This window comes from Onychostoma macrolepis, chromosome 03 (assembly GCF_012432095.1).
Source record: "Onychostoma macrolepis isolate SWU-2019 chromosome 03, ASM1243209v1, whole genome shotgun sequence".
NCBI lineage: Eukaryota > Metazoa > Chordata > Actinopteri > Cypriniformes > Cyprinidae > Onychostoma > Onychostoma macrolepis.
This window is the reverse complement of record NC_081157.1, coordinates 37,987,800-38,011,269: the sequence shown is the minus strand read 5'-3', so window position 1 is coordinate 38,011,269 and position 23,470 is coordinate 37,987,800. Positions and strand designations below refer to the sequence as shown.

Below are 23,470 nucleotides of genomic sequence, written 5' to 3'. Positions count from 1 at the left end.
AAGAAGGAAACTGAGTTCTCATGAAGCATGACCCTTAAATTAAAGGTCTCTTCGTTATGTCCTGCTCTGAAAGGTAATAGTTGAGAAAACCTCCTAATGCACTCACTGCAACTCCTGTCATATGACTTGAGCAGCCATCTATGAAAAGAAAACATATTAGTGTTAGTTTGAAACAGTATAATCGTGGGATATTAACTAATTGTTTTTTAGCAACTGCAACATTAAATGAATAGTTCACCCAAAAAGAAAAATTTGCTAAAATTTGATTCACCCTCAGACAATCCAAAATGTAGATAAGTTTGTTTTTATTACATCGTTTGATCACCAGTGGATCCTCTGCAGTGAATGGGTGCCGTCAGAATGAGAGTCCAAACAGCTGATAAAAACATCACAATAACAGTTTTGGACAGTTTTTGATTGTTAACACTGCTTGATCTGTACATATTTCTCTCCTGATTTGGACTAGATGACTTCTTTTTTTTTTTTAAACACGTCTTGATGAATTTGTTTATAACAAACATACATCTCATTTCAAAAGATGTTAATTGATGGACTGGAGTGGTGAGGATTACTTGTGGATTATTGTGATGTCTTTATCAGCCGTTTGGATTCTCATTCTGACGGCACCCATTCACTGCAGAGGATCCATTGATAAGCAAGTAATGCTGAATTTCTAAAGAAACAAACTAATATCTTGGATGTCTTGAGGGAGAGAAACTTTACAGCAAATTTTCATATCTGGGTGAACTATTGCTTTAAGAGCAAGCAAACACCTGTCAGTGTTTTTTCTCTTCTTTTCACCCGTTTGTGGGGTGCATCCAAGAATTCCTCAAAGATCTGGGAGATGTCCTCTAAGGGGGAAAAAACAATATGCAACATACAGTTTAAAAGGTGATTCACACCTGTATACCTCAAGGATTTTATTTAATATACAGTTGATAAACATTAGGATATGATTTTATATATATTTAAAATGCACCCAACTCACCTTCTTTGCCAAAACAGCCTGCTTCTTGGTCTTGCCATGTTAGAATAGACTGTAACCAGTCCAATTTATAGAAGTCTGAGAATCCCACTAAACCACATAAAAGAACTGCAAAATAATTTAATAATAATAATTAAAAAAAATATATAGTAAGTGGATGTTATCTTATAAGATGTAACCAAATCTTTCTCCAATAATTTGTTCATAACTATATATATATATATATATACACACACACATATATATATATATATAAATAAACTAACTTTGTTCATAACATAGCTTATACTAACTGTTTTCTATAAAGATGTCCTGCATTTGGCCAGTTATAGCATTCTTGAAAATATCCTGGTTGCTTCTCATCATGTTGGAGCAGAATATTCTCTTATAATGTTCCACAGTAATGTTGACACGAGACAATCTCAGGTCCCCCTTCAGCATTCTGGAGCACCCTTTCTGAGGACACAAGTGTCAGACTGAATCCACACAGATTTACTTCAGGGTACATAAGGAAATACGATACTTTCTCTTCTTAACAAAAGGTAAAGAGTCAATTGCTTTTACTACAGTAAAGATTATTAGGATGCGTTACCATCGTTCCTATCATGAAGTACAGCAGCTGGTGGGACAGGGAATAGTGCGGACATCCAAATTGTGTCATCGTGTCTCTACAAGACTTAGTCACAATACATGGGGTTCCATTGTCTTTCCTTGCGATAAAATAACAGTTGTGGTATTGACTAAATTTTATAACTTTTTGATGCAATTTTTTCTTTTATGCTATAATCTTCTTACCATGTTCCTAGAAGGAGAGTCATGCACTTGTCACTCAACTGCTCATCATAGCACTCCATAGACCTCACTGAGGTATAAACAAGTGAGGGATCTGTGGAACTCCATTCTGCAGGCAGGAACCAGAAGGAGCTGTCCAAAATGGGCTCAAACTCTGCAGGAGAAACAGTTCATGTTTTCTGTGCCATTATTAGACTGTTTAGAATAGATTTCCCCCCCAAAGAGCCTTACCTTTGAAGTATTTGGGGTCTGTCTCCTGAAGAGCGCTGACGGCAGTAGAAAGGCTCTTGTTCAGTCTCTTCAACATAGAAACAGCAGCTGCGCGCTGAGAGAGACTCAGAAAATCTGAATGCGGCCAAGTTCTTGTTGCCTCCTGCAGCTGCGCTGAGTTATATAAGCAGAAAGAAGCCTAATGGTGAACCATTGATGGACTGTTTACTTCAGAAGTTCAGCTCAGTGGATTAGGGGGTTTTGAGCCCCCAAATTAAGTAGCCTATTTAGCCCTCCAAAAAGAAGTCAAAATAAAACCAGTGGGGTCCAACATTTTTTATATATATATATATATATATATAAATACATTTGTTTCTTTTCACTCATCTTTAAACATCCTTTTCAGGCAACTTTTTAATAATCAGAAAAGTTATCCTACATGACAAGTTCTGCCAGAGTGCGCTAAATATGACCAGCATCAGTCGCGTTTAACTGATGGAGTAACCAACAGTGCGTTACTTGCTCGAGCGCTTGCAGTTTATTATCGGAGGGTAAAACGACAAAATTCTTATTTCTTTTATTGGATTTACATATCATATTTTTTTAAATCGTCTTTAAGGTCAATGATAGTTTAATAGAATAATATTGATTGCGCGAGGAGAACCTCAACGGATTGCGCAACGAAAAATACAATTCCATTAAAAAGGCCATTGATCAGTTGATTTTACAACCGAGTCTACTGTCGGTCAATTGAAATGAAAATCTCTTGAAAAGTTGCATGAGTGAAAAAAAAATAATACAAAATACCGCACATGGGTAATGTTCATAATTCAACCCTAAATTGGCACTCAAACAGTAAACAAAGTGATTAAAAATAAAAAAAACTAAAAATCCTGTATGTAAAATAACGGCTTACCTTGAAGTATTAGGTATCCAACAACACCGTCCAGGTTGATGTTTCTGCCCTGCATGTCAAAGTATGTGATTCCCTTGGATAAACTCATAAGTATGTTATCAATCACATCCTGATTTGATAAATCAATTGTAGACGAGAGAACAAGAAGCACAAGGAAAGGATACCACATTTTAAGAGCTTTGAGAATACGAAATAAACAGGGAAAATAGTTAATGGAGGAGTGGTCTGTCCAGTAGCTTTTTCTCCTTATTGTGAAGGCGAAGCTGTTTGTCACGTGGCTCAGGTCCGCTGCTTTAACTGCAGTCACGCCTTCTGTTCTGTTCTTCTGCGCGTCGCGTGAAGCTTCGAAACCGGTGCAAATCATTTTCTTTTCTTTCATCACTTTTTAAAGAGTGAGTCGCGTATCAAACTGAAACCACAGTCAATTAATCGATAATAACACATTATACAGGCACTTCTTATTTAATGGTATTTTATTGTATTTAATGTAGGCTATTACACTTTCAATAAATGGGTTTGTAAAATGTTTTATGCATGTTTCGGCCTAAGACACTTGCTGTTGGTACATATTTTAAAAATCCATAAAGAAACAATAAAATAAAATTGTTTTCTGCAAATTCTTGTTCTACATCTCCACAAGTACCACCGCGGTGATTTTTTATGTTGCTTTACTGTTTCATTCTTTAATAATCGCATGCCAAAGTCAGGACCAATGCTATTTTCTACCTCATGCAGACATTTTTTTTTTTTTTAAATCATTTAAAAAAAAAAAAGAATGAAATCAAATTGTTTTCTGCAAACTTCAACAGATTCTTGTTCTACATCTCCCGAAGTTTCATTGAATGTTTAATGTATTTATTAGTGGTAACTGTATAATTTAAGAAACTATTTACATCCAAATGATTTCAAACGTACGACCGACATGCTCTCGGTTCGCCGGTGGTTCGTGTCTCTTTAAATTTCCTGCCCTACATTCAGCCACGTCATAATCAGGAAAGCATAATGGCGGATGCCAATGCGGCAGTAGCTGTAGTGACAGTTTCATTGGTTGTTTTAGGACTTTTATCGGGGTTAAGCTTGTCGTGGGCTCTTCTACCAGTCGCTGTAGTTGTGCTTATTTTTGTACTAGCCAGTGGATTAAAGGGGCGAGATGAACTTGCACATCTGAACGTTTGCGTGTTGGTGCTGGGAGATGTAGGGCGCAGTCCTCGCATGCAGTATCATGCGCTCTCTCTCAGCAGACATGGATACAATGTCACCTTAATTGGCTTCCTTGGTATATACATTTTTAACGCATGCACTGTACATTGCACCACTTTTTTGCTTTTATGCATGATGTCAAATCTCCCCCCATGATTGAATGCAAGGCATGCTAATAAAACACTTAAATGTGCATTACATATACAGGTCACAGGGCTAGTTTTTTTTATACCTCTTAACACTGGCATGTTGCTTACATAGGCTCTAAACCTCATCAAGACATTCTTGAGGATGGCAGGATAGACATACTTCCCATTTCAGAACTAAAGGGGCTTACAGGTAATTTAAACATATACACGGAAAGAAAACATAAAAGCACAAAAGTGCATGCACATTCATTCTGATATAAAGAATGTGAAATGCATATTGCCTTTCAGTTGGCCCCAAAATTGTCAGGTATGCTTCAAAGGTGATATTCCAGACTGTCCAGCTGTTCTATGTGTTGATGAGGATTGAGGACCAAGGCTATATCCTTATGCAGGTATCTCTCTCTTGTCATTTCTATATGTAATCATGTCTTAAAGTGAAATTCTAAGTCACGTGTGCATTCTGTAGAATCCTCCTGGACTGCCAGCTATAGCAGTGACGTGGATGGCAAGTCGTTTCAGGGGAAGCCAGTTCATCATAGACTGGCACAACTATGGATACACCATAATGGCTCTTACTCATGGGCAGAATCATTTCATTGTTAAGCTGGCAAAATGGTAAGTAACGCTTTTGAAAAGTATGTGTTTCTTCGAGCCATGTTTGGGAATCGTATGAACTGTGCATTGTGTTGTTGGCAGGTACGAGAGGCTCTTCGGATGTTTCTCGGATCATAACTTATGTGTCACTAACGCAATGAGAGAAGATCTTCGGAAAAACTGGAATATTGAGTATGTTCAATTTAAATCAGATAATATTTTGATATTTTATTTACTTTTGTATTATTATTAGATAAGTATTTATATAATAACATTAATGGTAAAACAGTTTACTTTTAAGACAAGCCAGTTAATCAATTTTGCAATTGTAGGGCAACCACATTATACGACAAGCCGCCCCCGATATTTAGAGAAACCCCTCTGAAACTTCAACATGAGCTGTTTATCAGATTGGGCAGTACTTATTTACCATTTAGGCCTAGGTAAGTATTTTTCTGTAGAACCGTTTGCTCCCATTACTTCCTGTCACGCATATAGTAGTATACAAGTTTTTTGAAAACGATAATAGCAGTAATAGCTTCTCGCAGTTTAGTCTTTGGCATTTTATACATTTTTCCTATATTCCTCTTTGTAATGTCTTAGTCCTGATGTCACTAAGGAGTACATGGAACTGACAGCCTGCACAGAGCGTAATACTCAGACAGGTGCTGTGACGCGCTCTGCTGGACGACCTGCTCTGCTTATCAGCAGCACCAGCTGGACTGGTCAGTGCCGTCTACACTGAGATATATAGGGATGTTATCCGTCATTCCTTTAACTGAAATGTCCTAACTTTTCATTGTTTATGTTTTATGTTCAGAGGACGAAGATTTCTCAATTCTTTTACAAGCTCTTGAAGGTTATTATTATTTTATCTCTCCATATATACTACTGTATTTTTTGGGGTCAGTAAGATTTTTATTTTTTTTGAGAAATTAATAAATTTATTTGACAAATATGCATTAACTTGACCAAAAATAGACAAAAAAAGTACAATTTTTTTTAAAGAACTTTCTATTTATCAAAAAATCCATTGAAGAAAATATATTACAGTTTCCACAAAAAATATTAAGTAGAACAACTGTTGATAAGAGCATAAGGCAAATCAGCATATTAGAATGATTTCTGAAGGATCATGTGACTCTGAAGACTGGAGTAATGACAGCTAAAATTCAGCTTTGCCATCACAGGAATAATTGACAGTTTAAAATATATTACAATAGAAATAACATATTTCACGATATTACTGTTTTACTACATTTTTAAAATAAATGCAGTAAAATGTAGTAAGAAATCTTACCGACCTTTTGAACTGTAGTGTATCACAACATTTTCTGTAATTTACAGTTGCATATTTATGTATTGAAACCTATTAGACTATGCATTCTCTAACATTTGATTTATTTCCTTCTGTCTCCAATAGAGTATGAGAAGTTTGTTGAGGCAGGGCACAAACTTCCATCATTGGTCTGTGTAATTACAGGTACACCACAATATCTAACATGCATAAATGTCCATAAAATCATCATTTGTTTCAAACACTGCGATATATCAATACAGGTAAAGGTCCTCAGAAGGAGTATTACAAGAAGCTGATTGACTCTAAAGAATTACAACATATCAAGATTTGCACTCCATGGCTGGAAGCAGAGGATTATCCAGTTTTACTTGGTGAGAGGATCTCTTTAACGGTATTATAAATGTCATAGACCAGTGTCTTGGCCTGAACACGAGTATGATTGTTTCGGCACAGGTTCTGCTGATCTTGGGGTCTGCTTGCACAAATCCTCCAGTGGTCTTGACCTTCCGATGAAAGTGGTTGATATGTTTGGATGTTGTCTACCAGTCTGTGCCATACACTTTCAGTGGTAAGATTGTGAGACTGGTCTATTATAGTAGGTGTAGGTTATGTTAGGTGTCATCTGCTCATTTTCTGTATCTTGTTAGCTTGCATGAACTGGTGAAACATGAGGAAAATGGGCTCATTTTCAAAGACTCCAAGGAGCTGTCTGAACAATTAAAGGTAAGACATCTGTTAATTAAAAAAAACTGCCCTATATGACTCAAAAATCAAAATCAAGATTTTTTTAAAGGTGGTGTATGTAACTTTTTGATTGTGCTAAAGCATAAAACTACCATAAGATATTTCTCCAAAAAAACAATCCTACAGCCAGTTATTCAACTTGAAAATGTGTGTTCCGTTATAGAATGTCCGTTTTTGTTTTGGTCTGTGATTCCACCCACTGCCAGTTTACCCAATAGTATTTTGACACCCCGGGTTGCCAGTTGTCGGAAAAAAACAGCCTATTGCTGCTAACGAACTGGGTCAGAGATCGCAGATTCTACCCGACCTAAAAAGCCTCTGCATCCATCTTAAAATCTCTATGATCAGAGGTATATTAAAACGCAGATAAATCAACTTACGATGTTCCATATTACATACTGCGCCTTTAAAGATCTTGCTATTATTAAACGCTTACAGCTAATTCTTTTATCTCTGTAGCTTCTGTTTTCAGACTTCCCTAGTGATCAGGGGAAACTGGGCATCTTCAGGAAGAATCTACGGGAAAGCGGGCAGCAACGCTGGGATGAGAACTGGGACCAAAATGTCCTGCCACTTATTAAAGAGCACTGCGACTGACTGTCTAGGTGATGGGTTTATGTAACATTCTCTCAAATCCTTTGATTCCCATTCAACGGAAAGTTACTATCAGGTATTTGCACAGGGTACATATTTTTAAGCTTACTGTCCCCACAACGGGACAATCAGCATTCCAGCAATGCCATTGGGAAAGACTTGAATATGAGAATAAAAGCACACTATCTTTGTAAATATTATGTAAATAAATACTTTATTACAAAGAGATCTTTTTGTCATACATATATTTTGATCATTTCTATAGTGGAGGGTCGGTTGTATGGAAATACTTGAGGGACGGGATCTTTCATGATGACGTGTCTCAGTCCAGACATTTCTGTAAATAAAATAAACATTTAATTCATTACGGGGAATCAGGAATTAAGAAAACATTTTGCATTAATAGAATAGAAAAGAATGTTATTAATAATATCAAACCTACCTAATTCTTTCTTGAAGCTGTCATATGTCTGTGGGTTGCGTACAGTAGATGCAATGTAAACATTAGGATGTTTTTCTTGAACTTTGCAGTTCAGAAGCATGCTCAGCAGTCTCACCAAACAAGCAATTACATCAGGATCATACACCACATCTGTTTCAAACAAACAGAGTAATGTTACTCAAAACTTCTCAAACATCATAATTTCATGTGATCAGATTCAGAGACCTTTTAATCGATGAATGAAAATAAATCACTTATGAAACTATAATGTGTGTGTATTCCTGAAAATATCCCTGGGTTTTGTGTCACCTGCGGCAATGATGGTGTTGGCCTGTATTCTTTGCAGCTGCTCGTCAGACACATTTTCCCAGTCCAGTTCCTCCACACACACTGACGCACTGTTGTCGTCACAGTTAGTTAAGCAGTTTGTGATATTGGCCTTCAGCCTCTGAAGGACAGTTTGATGGCAGTCGCTGAAGATGTATTTGGTTAGGCTGGATGACCGACACACTACAATGCCGGCGAGTCCAATTCCACTCCCCAGCTCTAGCACTGTCCTGCATGTACAACACGGAGGTGATCAACAGTGTGCACTTATAGTTGCATGCAAACGGAATAAGTCAAACTATTAACTAAATAGAGAAAGCCATTACGATTAATCGGTCATAAGTAGCAGCAGTCATTCTTTCATTGTACATAAAATAGTATGAGAAACAATGTATAAATGACAAAATACAATTGATTTTTAAATGACTAAATGAATGATGAAGAAATCATTCAAGTGAAGTGAATTTACATAAATTTATTAGAATTTTGTCCAAATTAGCTCATTTGATTGATTGACTGAGAAATCGCGCATCTTAAATATTTCTAAATAATTTTATCCCACATAAACAATAATCACAAGTAAAATGGCATGGAGTTGTGAGATGTCAGATTTACTTGTTTTTGAAGATGTGTGTATTCTCCAAAGCCCATTCAGACAGATAGAGGGCAGCTTCCCAGGTAACCAGACCTGTGGTTCCTTGGGAGATGAGAGCCACGTTCTCTGCTAGACTAACAGCATCTCCTGTTGGCTGAGATTTGACACTTTCTTATATTATGTTTTGATATGAGGTATAAATATCAGTGCTAACGTGATCAGACTCACCAATAAGTAGGTTTTGTAGCACTTGTCCTTCTCCTGTGCACACATGACCTCTCCGAGCGCTTCATACAGTACATCTAGAGGTTCAGCAGCCAACATCTCATGCTACAAAAATGAGCCTTCATGAGAATATGCTGTATCTCAAGAAATGTGGGGGTGGGGGGAGAAAAATGTAAAACATGCTTGTCTGTAAAGACACTAAACCAACCCTTTTTATCAATTCTGTTAGGAAGCGTCTTCTGTATTTTAAAGAGGGGGGATTCTTAAGGCAAATGGGATGTAAACATGTCTGCCAAAAAAGAGAGAAAAACAAAACTTTCATTTTTTTCCATTAAATAATTAATTCACTTCCATAATAGCTTGTTTACCTTCTGGAGAATCTCCACAATGATGTCTGAAGTTGTTGTAGTCATCATTTCTTTGTCTAAAGACTGCAAAAACCATTGCGTTATTTACGGAAGTAGAGATGATACAGAGAAAACATATACACATTACAACTGTTAATTTACTTTCCTGAAAACCAAAACCAAATAACAGAAAGAAACAAAGCAGCTCATATATAAATAATTGTATAAATCATCTGAACATCTGAAATAGTTTCTTAATGCATTAGGGCATGTTGCAATGTTCTACTTACATCCCATGGAAATGTATTTAAAAGACTCATAGTGAAGAAGTTGACTTGAAAGGTATGTACGACGTCCTTTCTTGTTTTGTGGCTCATTTCTTCCCCTTCGTTACCTGTCATTGGATGTGTACAGTTCATCTTTTAATATCACACAAGTCTGCTTGCTTGATGCTGTTACTAGAGACCACGGAAGATGCATGTGTGAATTCCATAGTGAATTTCTTCGTGTGTGTCAGTCCACATATGTTGTTGTTGCAGCGCCACCTGCTGGGATGGTTGTGCATCAGCGTCAAGTCTTTTGGACGTGGTTTACAAGACTACAAGCCCCGCCCACACAAATCTCAACAAGTAGATTTTCTATTGTATTCTAAAAGTACTTTATAAAAATACCCATTTAACCTAAAGAAGAAGAAGAAGAAAAAAAAATCCATTATGTCTAAATAGTATTAGAAAATGTTCGACATCTGTGTCCAGGTGTGCCTATAAACCGCTTAGACTAGCTTTAGTAAGTTTTTTTTTTTTCTGCAAAACTGGTCATAACTTTTCAAAACATAAAAACGTAGATTGGTCAAATTTGAATCCGAAAAGTAATACTGATAGTCATTTGGTTAACTGCTAGTTAGACAGTTCATGCAACTGGCCCCAGTCATTTTAAGTATTGCATTTCACATTCAATTTTAACGGGGCCCCAGAAACCCTGGCGGCGCTCGTTGGGCGGGGCTTGGCGTGGGCGTGGTTTGGAGGATTGCAGGACGCAGAGAGACTGCTCTCCTCCTGGCTGAGCATCTTGATGATGATAAATATCGATAATGAAGATGTGCATGCAGGCGGCTATTATTTGAGGTTGCTGCTGCCAAAACATTTTATTGCCTGTGCGTAACTGTAACTAGGCTACCTTATTTTCTCATATGACAAAAGCGAGACCCTGAAGTCCTGTTTAGGACCAGTTAATCGGCGATTTCGCTCTGTATGAGAAAAGTGCATATTATAGACTATTCAATTATCTGTAAAATTTACTTTGCATTAAGCAGTTTTTTTTTTTTTTCATATTGCATGCATAGCCCTTCGGCAGGAGGTTCTCACTTCTCTTATCATTTCCTGAGTTTGCGGTTAGCATCTTGTGACTATCTTAAGACACATCCTGGAGCCCTATTCAAAATATTTTGTTGTGAGACTAAGACATAGTTTACGTAGAAGAAAAAAAAAAAAAAACAATTTAATGCGCCGAAATGCTAATACAGTTTAGATTAATAAGCAAACGACACTGTGGTGTTAAAATGCTCGTCAATTTCACAAAACAGCGCAAACTGGCAGTGCCACACCCTCATGTCACCAACTCCAAAATACTGAGTATTCCAGCACACAGACCACAAATACATCACCTCTCATACCAACTCATCATGACTTATTTTCGTTACATGATCAACATATTTTACGACGTGTGACATTTTTCAATTAATAAATAAGCATGGCAATTGTACAACACGTTAATCATCTTGTAAACTATAGCCAATTGTTTTAATAAAGCTTTAATAAGTAGATCAGTTATGGGCTACAAGCGTATAATTACATTAATTATGTTCTGTTTGCAACGCACACCAGCATTCATTGTGGTTATGGTCGTTTGTTTGAATTATTTAGAAGTATTTATAGCGTATTACCAGGGTATCTCTAGAAATAGATTATACAGTAAACCCACATGCCTTTTTTGCGATTGGTCGAGACAGAGTAGGCAAAGAGACCCAATTGGGTGAAATAAACATCGGTCAAGATCTGAACACTCCCAGTCCGCAGTGGACATAAGAAGCCCTCCACACACAACGCAACTTTCTCCCAGACAGTTCGTTTCACTTCGTTGGGTGTCAAAGGATCTCAAAATGAGCGTGAGTAATTTTAAAACGATGCATTATTCTTTAGTTTTATGTCAAATGTTTTTTTTAAATATTTGTTTATAGTTAAGACAGCATATGTTAGAATGTCTTCTCTATCTTAAGTCAGCACAGTAATACAGTGCTCATAGCAGCTGAAGTCTGGTGTTTATGGGTATTGATACTGTGCAGTGATCTGGCTGTTTGGGGCATTGTATAGTTATTATAGTGTCTACTGAAGCGCCCTCACGTGCATTGCGCATGGCATGGGTGTGACCTCCACATTGAGTGCACTCACTTTAATGCTGCTGTGTTGTTAATTCCATCATCCATTTCTATCACAATGTTGTACTGGTTAATTACATTACGTTCATTATTATTATTATAATTTTTTTTTGTCCACAATTGTAAGGTATTTAGAAATATATTAAGAAATGCAATTCATAAAAAAAAATGCCTGCATCTAATGTGTCTCACTAGAAGGCAGAAACTTCTGGAAGTAGGTTGGAACAAACTGTAATTATTATTTTCTTAAAAAAAAAAAAAAGTAGTGAGACAAATTTGTATAATTAGTAATATTTGAAAAACTTTTCAAAAACCAAATCAGTGACAGTGTGGCATAACCACATCAAGTAACAAGAAAATCAGGAATTGACATTGTTACACAAATTCTAATAAATATTTAAATCAAACAAATCACGGTTTCCACAAAAATATTAAGTAGCACAACCATGTTCAACTGTGATATTAATAAATGTTTCTTGAGCACCAAATCAGCATATTAGAATGACTTCTGGTGGATTATGTGACACTGAAGACTGGAGAGACAAAGGTTAGCTTTGTAGCTTCTGCTATTGTGTTTGCAATACACATAGTCTGTAACCCTTCAACATTTTAGGGTAATTCATCTTACCTTAACATGTTCAATCCTCTGGCATTTCTAGAAATGAAGCAAGACTGGTCAATTCAAGCCCAACTATGGTCTAAAACATACAGTACCCAGGGGCATTGAGAAGACCTTTAGCTCACTTTCTCTAAAGCTCAGCGAAAGCAGCATGACTCAGTCATTCTTATGCTAATCCGAAAGACTGAGCTTCGCTTTTGCAGTTAAAATCAGCAATTTAGAAAGTTCAGAAAGAAAGAATGAGGAATGTTGCACTGCTCTGAGAGTTTCTTTCTGCAACAACTTCTGCCATGAGCGCTGCTTTACTGTTACTCACACCGACTAATGTGGAAAGAATTCACCTCTGCTACACATCTGCTCTTTCACATTCTCAAGTGCCTTTTTCCTTCTTTTCCTCATCCAATCTCTCTTTTGACCCTCCTTTCTCTCCACTGTTCAGCCAGCTATAGCCTCTCTCTTCTGCCATCATTACAACAGCTATAAAAATCTACTTTCCTCGGCAGCTGTGAATCACATAAAGAGGCCTTTTGTAATTAATCTTGCAGCTGCCCACCCAACTTGGCTTCTACGCTTACACCACATCTCTCAGAGATGGCATGGCCACTAGTTTTTAAAGATTGAATGATTAAAAGATAGTTCTTCTTGTGTCCATCTTCTCAGAAAAAAGGAAAGCTGTCACTGTGGTGGTACCCTGAAGTACAAAAGCTAAATTTACCACTGAATGGTACATATTAGTACGTATTAAAGTACATATTAGTATGTTTTGAAAGGGTACCGCTCCAGTGACAGTTTTGTACCTTTTTTCAGACAGAACCCATGCAGAGGTTTTCCAATAGAACAACTGTGCCACATCTGCAGTTTTTTGACGGACTAGGATTTTCCTTTCAACGCATTGGAAAGTTTGACAGCATTGCTTATGTGAGGCTGATTCTGTCCACTCCATCATTATAGCTACAGTCTCTATTTGGCTTATAGGGAAAACCAGGCACAGTGCCCAGCCGTACAAGTCAAATTTAAGTGGATACACATGTTTGGCTATTCATGCCAGTAGTGTGTGAGATATACAAAAAGAAAATCAAATTACGAATAAAGAGTAACTTCAGCTCTCTCTGTTTCTAGCAGGGTATGCTTGTGCAGAATATGTCCTTTAAGACAGGACAGACTCTGACTCTGACAGGAGTCCCCAGTGCTGATTCCACAAAGTAAGTCTCTGCAAAGCAACTTCTCAAATTCAGGACTTTAAAAGCACCTGGAGTCATATTTCCCATTTGCTCTTTTGCAGTTTTGCCATTAATATCGGTGACAGCGCCGAGGACGTCGCGCTACACATGAACCCTCGTTTTGATGCCCATGGTGACCAGTGCGCTGTAGTGTGCAATTCATTCCAGGGCGGCAACTGGTGTGAGGAGCAGAGAGGGGCCAGCTTTCCATTTAATCAGAACGAGGAGTTTCAGGCAAGACTCATATATATATATATATATCTTTATGAAACTGCTGTTTAAGCAGATGGTAATCATAATAAATGGGCTGTGGACGAAATTTAATGGCCCCTCGGGATTTTAATTACCATATTATGTTTTTTCCTTCCTTCAGATAAAAATCACATTCACCAATGAGGAGTTCCTGGTGACTCTTCCTGATGGTTCTCAGATTAACTTCCCTAACCGCCAAGGCGGTGAGAAGTACAAGTATATACACATTGAAGGCGAGGTCAGGATCCATGGGATTGAAATCAAGTAGACTAATCAACACTTAAATAAGGATACTGTTGTATCCTGAATGCTGAATGATTCTCTGCCTTATTTTGTCACTTATCCAGCTCTGTTATTCCACAATTTTCACTTATTCAGTAATCAGTATGGAGTATGACACTTGTATGCCAAATCAGCGTTTAATTTAGCTGTTGCACTGCCTATCTAAACCACTAGAGGGAGCACAACTACAATACATTGCCATGAGCTTTAGCGGTACATGCAAACCATTCTGAGAGGTTTCCATGATCTAGTTTATTTTTCCTACTGCTTTTCTACAATAAAACATCATGTTCTTAAATCTGGTTTGTAACTAAAGCAAATTCACAAGCTATAGCTGTTGGCAAATAAAAATAAAACCTGTTTTCACAAATAAACTAAGCCTCTTTTTACTTACGTCTGATGTGTTCAGGCAGTGTTGACGTCTTTTGTGTTATTTAGTTATGATTCATTATGAGAGACCAGATGGAGAACATTCAGAATTAAACGAAAGCATTAATCCCATCAGGTGTTCATCATGCAAACATGTCAAAAATATGAAGTCCCACAGCCAGTCTAAAATAGGTCATTCATGACATGAATAAAATTTTTAGAGCATGAGAAACTAAACAGTACAATTCAACAATTTCATGATATATAGAGGCATTTTTTTTGTAGAGCAAATATGCATAAATTATTATATTAAAACAACAAGTCTTAAATGTAGTCATGATACTCACTTTACATCAAATAACTGATGTGCAAGGCATTTCTTTATTTTGAAAAAATAAAAATAAAAATTATATATATATATATATATATATATATATATATATATATATATATATATATATATATATATATATATATATATATATATATATATATATGGGGACCTTTAAAGGAAAATGGAATAAACTCATTTATATAAAGCATCATTATATAAAGCATCATAAGGTTCAGTCTATACTGCAATTGTTTTTCGTTATAAGGAGCAAATGAATGAACTGATACTTTTTTTTTTTTAGTTTTGGGAAAGTAAGGAAACCCTGGATTATTGTAAAATAACTTGATGTGAGGTTTTCGACAGGTGGCACACAAAGTCCTGAGTTTCAGTGAACAACACATCAATGATCCATCCAGTGGCAATCAAATTCTACATCACCTCATCATTCTTCAAAAGGAAGAAGTCAATATCCTGCATATTTCCTGTACTGCTAAAGAAATCTTTTAAACCTTCAGATCTCAACACGTTTTGGCTTTGTAGGTATGAATAGCCAGCATAACCAGGGCCGTTTCTAGCCATTTTGAATTGAAACATAAATTAATTGTATTACATTTGGATTTGGATACATGTTTAGATATTATCAATGGCTACGTTTAGACTTTTTCCTGTTTGTTTGTTTTTTTGTTCAATTGTTTTGTTGTTGTTGTGTCAATTATTGCACATTTCAGTCAAACCTATAAAACCCTTTGTTACCCCAAACTACATAGGACTATAAAAGCCTGACCAGTGACTAAAGTAATCAGAATGCAGATACTTGTTCTTTTATTACTCATTGATGCGTGAACTTCCCCTTTAAATAACGTGATGCTCTGCCCTCTATATGTATGCCGCTGCTCCCTTTAAGAGCTGCTGGAAGAGAATTATTATTATTTTTTCTTAGGAAGCGAATTAATTGATTCAGTATTTCGACACTTCAGTAAGGATGAGTCAAATTTGACAAAGCGGTTTAATAAAGTGTGTATTGATCTTGTGAATTAGCGAATTTTACAACAAAAATATTTTTTAATTGGCTGTAAAAGTTTTATGTGGGAATATTACACGACTGAACCTTTAACAATGCATTGGCTCAAAAACGCACACCTTTTAGACCACCCTGCTGGAAAAAACGGAAAGCATTTGAATTTCTGTGATGGTTTCTATTGTTTTTTTTAGCAGGCAGTTTCACATGAAACATGATTTCTCGACTGCCACAAATACTGCCTAAACAAAATACTGATTTTGTGCACTTTTTATGTACCAAAATTTTAAATTGGCCTTTGAACTTGCATGGCAAAAAAAAGCCTTACCTTGCCAAAACACGGACAGAACCCATTGTTCTAATGGCATTGTTGAGGGCTCCAAATACAAATGCAAACTTTGCATGCAACAATCAGAGGCAGCAATTGACAGCGCTCTGATCCAATGGCATACAGGCATCTTCAGAATGACAGTACTCTAGCCCAATGGTGTTGGGGGATCCAGTGGGGGCGGCAATCATATTTCAGGGTGTCCGTGCCACTCTCGATCACAACCCATTTAAAATGTAGCGGCAGTACGTGCGCTCATTGGCGCCCCTCCAGCTGGTGGCGCTCTAGGCGACCGCCTAGCTTGCCTGTGCCTAGAAACGGTACTGAGCATAACTATACAGCATCTCTCATGTAAACTGGACAGGCTACACGCCTCAAATTCAGTTTTGCCATCCTATTTTATCCTTTGAAGTGTCAATTGGTATGAAAGTGAATCAGGCTTACCACATTAGCAAAATCAAATTATTATTATTATTATTATTATTATTATTATTTTTTTTTACACTGCAGTAAAGCTTACGTATTATTCCCTTTTTTACTCTATACAGTTAAGTGTACTTATAAACGATCAATAAAGTCAACATATGTACTATTACAAGTATGCACTTTATTTTTTCAATGCCCCAACTTCCTTCAGCACTATGGACAGACTTCACTGTCATTATCATGCAGCGATTGGTTGCCGTGCTGTTGTTTTCGTCTCTAATTTGCCCGTATTTTCTCTACCTCTTTCATTGCTTTATATAAAAACATGATTTTTCTCCGAGTTTTTTTTAAGGTTTTTTTTTTTTCTCCAGCTTCTTCTGCTGTTTGTCCCATAACCTCCCGCGCGAGCCTGACACGCACCTTGACCTCCACAGAAATAGGCGCGCGCTCGATGTTCGTACAATTCAAATATTAACGGTAATAAGCTCACTATCTAGTTGTTAAAGTTTTATAAGATAGCAATCACTCAGTTTGTATTTGCGTGTGTTCATTTTCCATTATACTTCATCTGTCAGAGATTGAAACCCCTAATACATGAACATTACAAAAAAGGGAGCTATAGGGATCATGAATAAGATGGATTTGTTCATTGGCACCAAGAGAAAACCAAAGATGTCTGTGCAAAATTTAAGTGGTAAGAGTTTTTCTTGCTAATATTAGCCTAGTCTATTAATTAATTAATTAATTATCAAAGTTAATTGAATGCTTAAACCTAAAAATATAGTTGTTGTTTTGGTAGGAAAACAAACAAACACACACACAAACACACACACACACACACACACACACACACACACACTTACTTACATACTTACTTACTTACTTGCTTAATTAACTTGTTTGAGAATGTAGATTCTACTGTGGTTACAGCCAAACAGTTTTAGGGATCAGTATTTGATATCCAGATGATATATAATAGTTACATTATTGCAAATTGTAACTGTCTAAATGGTAATATGCTAAAAGATATGTTGGAATGTTTTAATATCTTGAACATGAGTTGCAAGTATTTGGACTTCAGGTGTTATGTTCTAGTGCTTTGTTTTGTTCAGACACCGCTTACAGTTTGTATCACTATACATTGTTTTCATTTTTGGGACTGATGAACCATGACAGAACAGTTCTCAAAACAGCCTCAGTATCAGCTACCTTTTGACAGGTATGAGAGGTAATGTTTTATGGCCTATAGGTTTTACATTTACATTATTGCATTTAGCAAATTCTTTTATCCAAAATGAAATGGTGCGTTCAATGTACACAGATTGGCAGCGTGTGTTCCTTGGGAATTGAACCCGGGAACTCAAGCTCTACCGGTTGAACTACAGCAACAATATAACTGTTGTTGGTAAGTGATTTTTTTGTTCTTGTGGTCATGCTGAATGGAAATGCCATGATTAACATCTTTGGTTTACAAACTGCCTCTAAAAGCAGAGGAGAGTAATTTGTAATAGATTAGCTGACCCACTATATTATCATAATGTCACACAAAGTTTTTTAAATTCTTAATTCAGGAATTTGCATTTCTCTCCACGGTGAATAGCTTACATTTCTACTTTACATAAATATCCTTCCTGTCACAATCCCATAATAGCAAATTGCCAAATGCTGGGACTGTTCTGTCTCTGTGTTTGCGTTTCCTTTGATCGCTTTGTTGTTCTACTGGATGTTAATTCATTGCCATGGAATGTCTTCTGTCATTGACTGGGTGCTTTTCAGGGGTCTGGTTTCCATGGAGAGCTGACATTCTGAGTGTTGAGAGTGGACATGCATAATCGGGAAGGACGGTCTGTACTGGGCATGTGCGTAGAGATGTGCAGTGGTTATTAGCATGTTTTAACATTCACAGAGGTCAGACGGTGGCATTTACCCTAAATCATCGTCTGCAGTGCCAGCCACATCAGTACAGGCAAGGGGCAAGACAAGTGATTAGCTGCCTGCCTCTGTTATCACATAAATGAAATAATACTCACTCTTGTGTAAGAGATACTGTGATGTGCGATGCTTGAGGAATTCTTTGTTGTGGGAATAAATAACTCTTTCCCAGAGTTATTTTTCAAGTATATAAACGACGAAGTGTCTTTCGTTCTAGAATAAGCTATATCATTCTGACCAGTTTATCAAAGCATATTTAAGATTATACTAATTACTATAATTAACGAGCGGAAAATCAAGTTAATGGGGCAATCAGTAAAATGATTCCTTCATTTTACGCTCTTTTAACTACTATGATGAATCAGATGGCAGCCAGTTTGAGGAATGGGGCGGTCTTAGTGCTTAGAAGTTTTTTTGTTTAGTTTAATTATTTATTGCAAAAGTGATACACATTTCTCTCACATCCCATAAAAAGCGTTTATCGGGGAGGGGGAAAGGAATGTTTAAATTCTATTGTAGATTGTGAGGAATTTTGTGTCCTCACTAGTTCCATTTTTTTCCATTGCCTAAAAGCTGTGCATAAAAAGATTTGAAGCTGTAAATTACATTTTTTACCTCTTTGACAAAATATGGTCTTGAAAAAACCACTAGATGCCACTAGGAAACCAAGAACAAGCTGCTATTTCCATCAGTGGTCTTTTCATAGTTTTATTGCTTTTGACCGTTTGTATATACAGTGTGACTTTCTGTATTTTTTTTTTAAAATCATACATATTTCTCATCTCATAGGAACAGTCTACACCTTTTTGTACAACATTATATACCTTAGTCTGGGTAGATGCCATATAAAATTTTATGCAGATGAAAATGAAGTCAAGTTTTTACAGTGGCATGCACTGCATGAAGGTCCTAGATCACATGAAATTTTCAAAATTCACAACTTTGAAAACTGTTTTATGAAAAATGTTTCATTATAGACACTGAACACACTGTACTTCTCTCCCTCACTGCCTAGTTTTCCCATTCCTGTTGAAATTGAATATCATTATAGCCTTTAAAAAGCTCTGTACTATGTGCAAGCGCGCCATCACATTCTCTGCTACCTGTCTGTGTCTCATACTCTCTCTGGTTTCAACAGTACAAAATTTTATTTTACAAGTATCAAATCATTCAACTTGCTCTTTTCTCTTTGTCTGCTTCTTTCTTTTTCTCTCCCACAGTCACGCAAAAAGACTGCATATGCATTATCCATTTAAACGGATGGAGTGACAGTGTCAGAGTCCTGACAGGAAAAACAAATGGAATAAGTAACCGGTGTAGAGAAATGTGTTTAGTGGCAGTGAGAGAGAAAAGGCGATAATGGGACCCATCCGTTACGTCGGTGCATGGGTGCAGGGCTGAGTCTAAGTGAGATGGATGACTGTGTGTTCAAACCCCACTGGAGCTCGGAGGTCTGAGTCCTACACAGACCCTCTCATCCAAGTCTCCCGTAGAAGAGTGCGCCTTGATGAAGTCTACGAAGCTGTTATTGATATCTAAAAATGCATTTCTCAAAATAGGATTCAAATCCTGTCTAGTTTATCCATGTTAAAACCCATAATAGTGATGACTGTTATTTTAAGCAGTGGTTTAGGATCGAAGCCCAGACTCAGAGGACATCCAGACGCCTGACTCGTGTTACAGCGTATGCAGAGCGGGAGTGCCTTTTGCCCTTGGCTCTGATCAAAAGCCTGTAATCGACTCATTTATTCAGCGCAAAGCTGGGAGGCAGAAAGAAGCAAGTCCATGACCTGGTTGTAGCCGCTGGACGCTCAGGCTACAGTGGTGGGAGAGGAGAGAGGAATTTTTTCCTGGTTGGTGCTGCTGGAGGCTCCTAGCATGTTGTGCTGCTTTGCTGGCTGATAGGAGAAGAGCTGCTTGTTTCAGTGATACGGGGGGTTGAGTCCACAGTGATTAAGAGCTGCTGGCCTTTCTGGCTCTCCCCTCTCTCCTCGTGTTATCATCAACCTTTTTATACGCTTTTTGTCTTGCTATTCCACCTTTTCCGGATCAAGCTTTCTTTTTTTCAGCGCTCGGCTCCTTTCTGCATCTTCCTAGCACAGTCCGTCTTTCACGTCCTGCTGCACTTGACTCGGTCTCATCAGATCCTCTTACTCTTGTGTCACTAGACCTCGGTGGCTGTAATTTAATGCAGTAGCACCAAAACTGTATGCCTGCATCTGGCTCCTAATCATATTATCTGATGTAAGATAATGCAACCTCGTGAAAGTCCTTGGATTATGGCTAACGAACAAGTGCAGACAGGTGGGAAGACAAACAGATCTCATTTGCAACTAAGCAAATACAAGATGTTTTTTTGGGGTTACCATGGGTTTATATGAAATCCTGATTTCTTTGACGGTGGCATACACAGGTTTCCACGAGGTCTACGGTGCGTTTTGGTTGAGAATTAAACTGCATTAAGAATTTATTCGGTGAGCTGCAGGTCTGCTATTTTGCCTGACGTGACCCTGCTGAAAGGACCAGATGAAGAGCAACCATGTTGTGTTTTGGATGCTGGTCCCCGGCATGCAATAAATGTTTAGTTCTCCAGCTTGAAATTCTGTATCAGCAGTCTCTTCTCATAACTCAAGAGAAACCACACATACACTGAGGGACTGCTGTGTGTTACCTTGTGTTGTGTATTTGTGTGATTACTCATGAGGGACAGTGTGATGGAGACAGACAGATGGTGTGTGAGAGTGTATGAGAGAAGGACACATTGTTGCTCTTTGTCTGAGTATTTGTTTGTTTTTGTGAGTCTCAGGTGTGTGCATGGTAATCAGCTCACTGGGGTCAGAGGTCATCTCCCTGGAGAAGTGCAGAGATTTGGATACCATGACGACCAGGTTACTGCCTCCCATGCTTTCTTGCTCTCCCTCTCTCTTCCTGTGTCTCTCTCACTCATTGGCCTTCTCCTCCCTGCTGTTTGGACCTTTGTCTACCTTTGCCTGTGGAAATGATGCTTGGCCTAGAAAAACATGATTTGGCAAATTAGTAAAAACAAGAAAATCCCCTAACCCAGTGTATCACATTAAAGCCTTATGGTTTCAGCCTGAAAGGGTTAGTTCACCCAAAAATGAAAATTCTGTCATTAATTACTCACCCTCATGTCGTTCCAAACCTGTAAGACCAAATTATGATATTTTTGATGAAATCAGAGAGCTTTCTGACCCTGCATAGACAGCAATGGAACTACCACGTTCAAGGCCCAGAAAGGTACTAAGGACTAGGGGTGGGTGATCTGACCAAAATCTTTTATCACAATATGAGTCATTTTATTTCACAATAATGATATTATAGCACAATATAGTTATTTTTTGTTTTAAGTAAGGTCAAGATATCAAATTTTGTGATACCATAAAAATTTCATAATTCTTGTCACCAGTGCCAATATCAAAGAAAACTAATACTAGCCTAAATGAAAATAAACAACAACTCATGCTCACTGAAGACAAGTGATTCAAAATTCTTTACCGTGTAAATTAAATCTTACAGCATATATTTAATTTACACGGTAAAGAATATGCAGTCTTTTTGTACATTTGATTACTTTATGTAGCATTTCTTATTTGTTCTACTGTAGTTGTTTTTGTCCTATTGCTTAATTAGTTTAATCTTATTTAATCACTGACTGTTCACAGTCGAATATTAGACTGTTGTCATTTTAAGAGCTGCCCGGGTTCAATATACTGTTACACATGTTTTCTTTCTCAGCGGTTTGCTTTTACTTAAGACCTAAATTAATGTGTTTACGAGGATACTAGCAAAGACAGGAAATTTGACACATACAAGTGAGTGTATTTAAATGTTCAAATCCTATAAAGCGACAAAAATAACTCTCTGACTGCGCTCAGAAACAGAGACCGCTGTCTCTCTGACAGCATGTGCATTCAGCGAAATGAGTTCTCTTTCACTGCTGATTGCATTTCAGTGGCTTAAAATCACTTCTTTTTAAACTGCAATGCTTAAAAATGCGTGCAGACGATAAGTTTTCGTTACCACGTAACACAGCAACGCCACATGAGCGTGTAACCATGATAGAGACGAGAGTCCAAAATCTCTACCGGTTGACAAATTTCTACCTGTTTATCGTGTCTACCGTTTTTTATTTTTTTCACCCACCCCTAGGACATCGATAAAATAGCCCATGTGACATCAGTGGTTCAACCGTAAGTTTATGAAGCTTCGCGAATATTTTTGTGCGCAATGAAAGCAAAAATAACAACTTTATTTGACAATTTCTTCTTTTCCGTGTGAGTCTTCGACGTGCGTTCACAAGAGTACGAGAGTTGGGTAAACTATCCTTTTAAGGCTGTGACACACCAAAGAACTAGCGGTGTCAAAAGCCTTATGTCACACGTGCCCAGTTTGAGACGTTGAACACACCTTGAAGACTACAGCCAACAGCCAAATTGCATGTACAGTGTTGCGTGAGAAAAATTAACCGTCTGTATTAGCTAATACCAATAGTCTAAATTTGTGATTAAAAACAGGAAACCAACTCTGAACAAAGCAGTGCTTGCTTACAATTTTGAATACAAATAATGTTGATCACTTTATTCATTCCAGACGGTCATGTCATTATGACAATAGGCTATATGCCTATTGGAATGCTCAGGTAAGATAATGTAAAGATAAGAACAGCCTTCTGTATGTGTTATATTGACTTTATAATTTGCTCACTTTCATTGATTTTCTTCTAATGCACGGGTTCGCTACTTTGAACAGCCAAACAGAATGATCTTTGTCACTGACTGCCCAACGTGGATTCAGCATGCTCAACTGCTCAATGTT

At 37.4% G+C, this 23,470-nt stretch overlaps 4 protein-coding genes across 10 annotated transcripts; 2 read left to right on the top strand and 2 right to left on the bottom strand.

Annotated features, from left to right (window-relative positions):
• Window position 1: 1 nt before the first annotated feature.
• Window positions 2–3,316, bottom strand: c03h16orf89 (chromosome 03 C16orf89 homolog). Its single transcript, XM_058771654.1, has 8 exons — window positions 2,904–3,316; window positions 2,009–2,161; window positions 1,781–1,931; window positions 1,578–1,695; window positions 1,279–1,441; window positions 989–1,093; window positions 774–851; window positions 2–138 (listed from the first exon to the last, which is right to left on the bottom strand). The coding sequence occupies exons 1-8, from the start codon at window positions 3,280–3,282 to the stop codon at window positions 35–37; spliced, it is 1,251 nt and encodes a 416-aa protein (XP_058627637.1). The 5' UTR covers window positions 3,283–3,316; the 3' UTR covers window positions 2–34.
• Window positions 3,317–3,886: 570 nt separating this feature from the next.
• alg1 (ALG1 chitobiosyldiphosphodolichol beta-mannosyltransferase) lies at window positions 3,887–7,678 on the top strand. Of its 3 annotated transcripts, none has more exons than XM_058771527.1 (13): window positions 3,887–4,179; window positions 4,365–4,442; window positions 4,541–4,644; window positions 4,719–4,867; window positions 4,949–5,038; window positions 5,179–5,289; window positions 5,450–5,571; window positions 5,667–5,705; window positions 6,270–6,329; window positions 6,407–6,517; window positions 6,600–6,714; window positions 6,794–6,869; window positions 7,350–7,677. In XM_058771527.1, exons 1-13 carry the CDS (start codon window positions 3,906–3,908, stop codon window positions 7,485–7,487), a joined length of 1,467 nt encoding a protein of 488 aa, XP_058627510.1. In that variant the 5' UTR covers window positions 3,887–3,905; the 3' UTR covers window positions 7,488–7,677. The 3 variants fall into 3 exon arrangements, with proteins under 3 accessions (XP_058627510.1, XP_058627512.1, XP_058627511.1); XM_058771529.1 differs by lacking the exon at window positions 7,350–7,677 and adding an exon at window positions 7,097–7,314; XM_058771528.1 differs by lacking the exon at window positions 5,179–5,289 and having other exon boundaries at window positions 7,350–7,678.
• Window position 7,679: 1 nt separating this feature from the next.
• On the bottom strand, window positions 7,680–16,394 carry eef2kmt (eukaryotic elongation factor 2 lysine methyltransferase). Of its 4 annotated transcripts, none has more exons than XM_058771532.1 (9): window positions 16,277–16,394; window positions 9,711–9,965; window positions 9,442–9,504; window positions 9,282–9,362; window positions 9,077–9,178; window positions 8,869–9,002; window positions 8,236–8,483; window positions 7,927–8,076; window positions 7,680–7,821 (listed from the first exon to the last, which is right to left on the bottom strand). In XM_058771532.1, the coding sequence occupies exons 2-9, from the start codon at window positions 9,837–9,839 to the stop codon at window positions 7,721–7,723; spliced, it is 1,008 nt and encodes a 335-aa protein (XP_058627515.1). In that variant the 5' UTR covers window positions 9,840–9,965; window positions 16,277–16,394; the 3' UTR covers window positions 7,680–7,720. The 4 variants fall into 4 exon arrangements, with proteins under 4 accessions (XP_058627515.1, XP_058627513.1, XP_058627516.1 ...); XM_058771530.1 differs by having other exon boundaries at window positions 9,711–9,814; window positions 16,277–16,392; XM_058771533.1 differs by having other exon boundaries at window positions 9,711–9,968; window positions 16,277–16,294.
• On the top strand, window positions 11,448–14,616 carry LOC131537853 (beta-galactoside-binding lectin-like). Of its 2 annotated transcripts, none has more exons than XM_058771535.1 (4): window positions 11,448–11,584; window positions 13,593–13,675; window positions 13,756–13,927; window positions 14,067–14,616. In XM_058771535.1, the coding sequence occupies exons 1-4, from the start codon at window positions 11,579–11,581 to the stop codon at window positions 14,211–14,213; spliced, it is 408 nt and encodes a 135-aa protein (XP_058627518.1). In that variant the 5' UTR covers window positions 11,448–11,578; the 3' UTR covers window positions 14,214–14,616. The 2 variants fall into 2 exon arrangements, with proteins under 2 accessions (XP_058627518.1, XP_058627519.1); XM_058771536.1 differs by having other exon boundaries at window positions 11,483–11,584; window positions 13,596–13,675.
• Window positions 16,395–23,470: the final 7,076 nt, after the last annotated feature.

Coding starts and splice junctions, on each gene's coding strand:
- c03h16orf89 (XM_058771654.1), bottom strand. CDS start 3,282: ATGAAAGAAAAGAAAATGATTTGCACCGGTTTCGAAGCTTCACGCGAC. Junction 2,162..2,903: donor TGGATACCTAATACTTCAAG/GTAAGCCGTTAT, acceptor TATATAACTCAG/CGCAGCTGCAGGAGGCAACA. Junction 1,094..1,278: donor GGACATCTTTATAGAAAACA/GTTAGTATAAGC, acceptor ATTATTTTGCAG/TTCTTTTATGTGGTTTAGTG.
- alg1 (XM_058771527.1), top strand. CDS start 3,906: ATGGCGGATGCCAATGCGGCAGTAGCTGTAGTGACAGTTTCATTGGTT. Junction 4,868..4,948: donor ATTGTTAAGCTGGCAAAATG/GTAAGTAACGCT, acceptor TGTTGTTGGCAG/GTACGAGAGGCTCTTCGGAT. Junction 5,572..5,666: donor CAGCAGCACCAGCTGGACTG/GTCAGTGCCGTC, acceptor TTTTATGTTCAG/AGGACGAAGATTTCTCAATT.
- LOC131537853 (XM_058771535.1), top strand. Junction 13,676..13,755: donor CCCAGTGCTGATTCCACAAA/GTAAGTCTCTGC, acceptor GCTCTTTTGCAG/TTTTGCCATTAATATCGGTG. Junction 13,928..14,066: donor ATCAGAACGAGGAGTTTCAG/GCAAGACTCATA, acceptor TCCTTCCTTCAG/ATAAAAATCACATTCACCAA.
- eef2kmt (XM_058771530.1), bottom strand. CDS start 16,352: ATGCAAAGTTTGCATTTGTATTTGGAGCCCTCAACAATGCCATTAGAA. Junction 9,003..9,076: donor GCTACAAAACCTACTTATTG/GTGAGTCTGATC, acceptor GTCAAATCTCAG/CCAACAGGAGATGCTGTTAG. Junction 7,822..7,926: donor CAGCTTCAAGAAAGAATTAG/GTAGGTTTGATA, acceptor TTTTATTTACAG/AAATGTCTGGACTGAGACAC.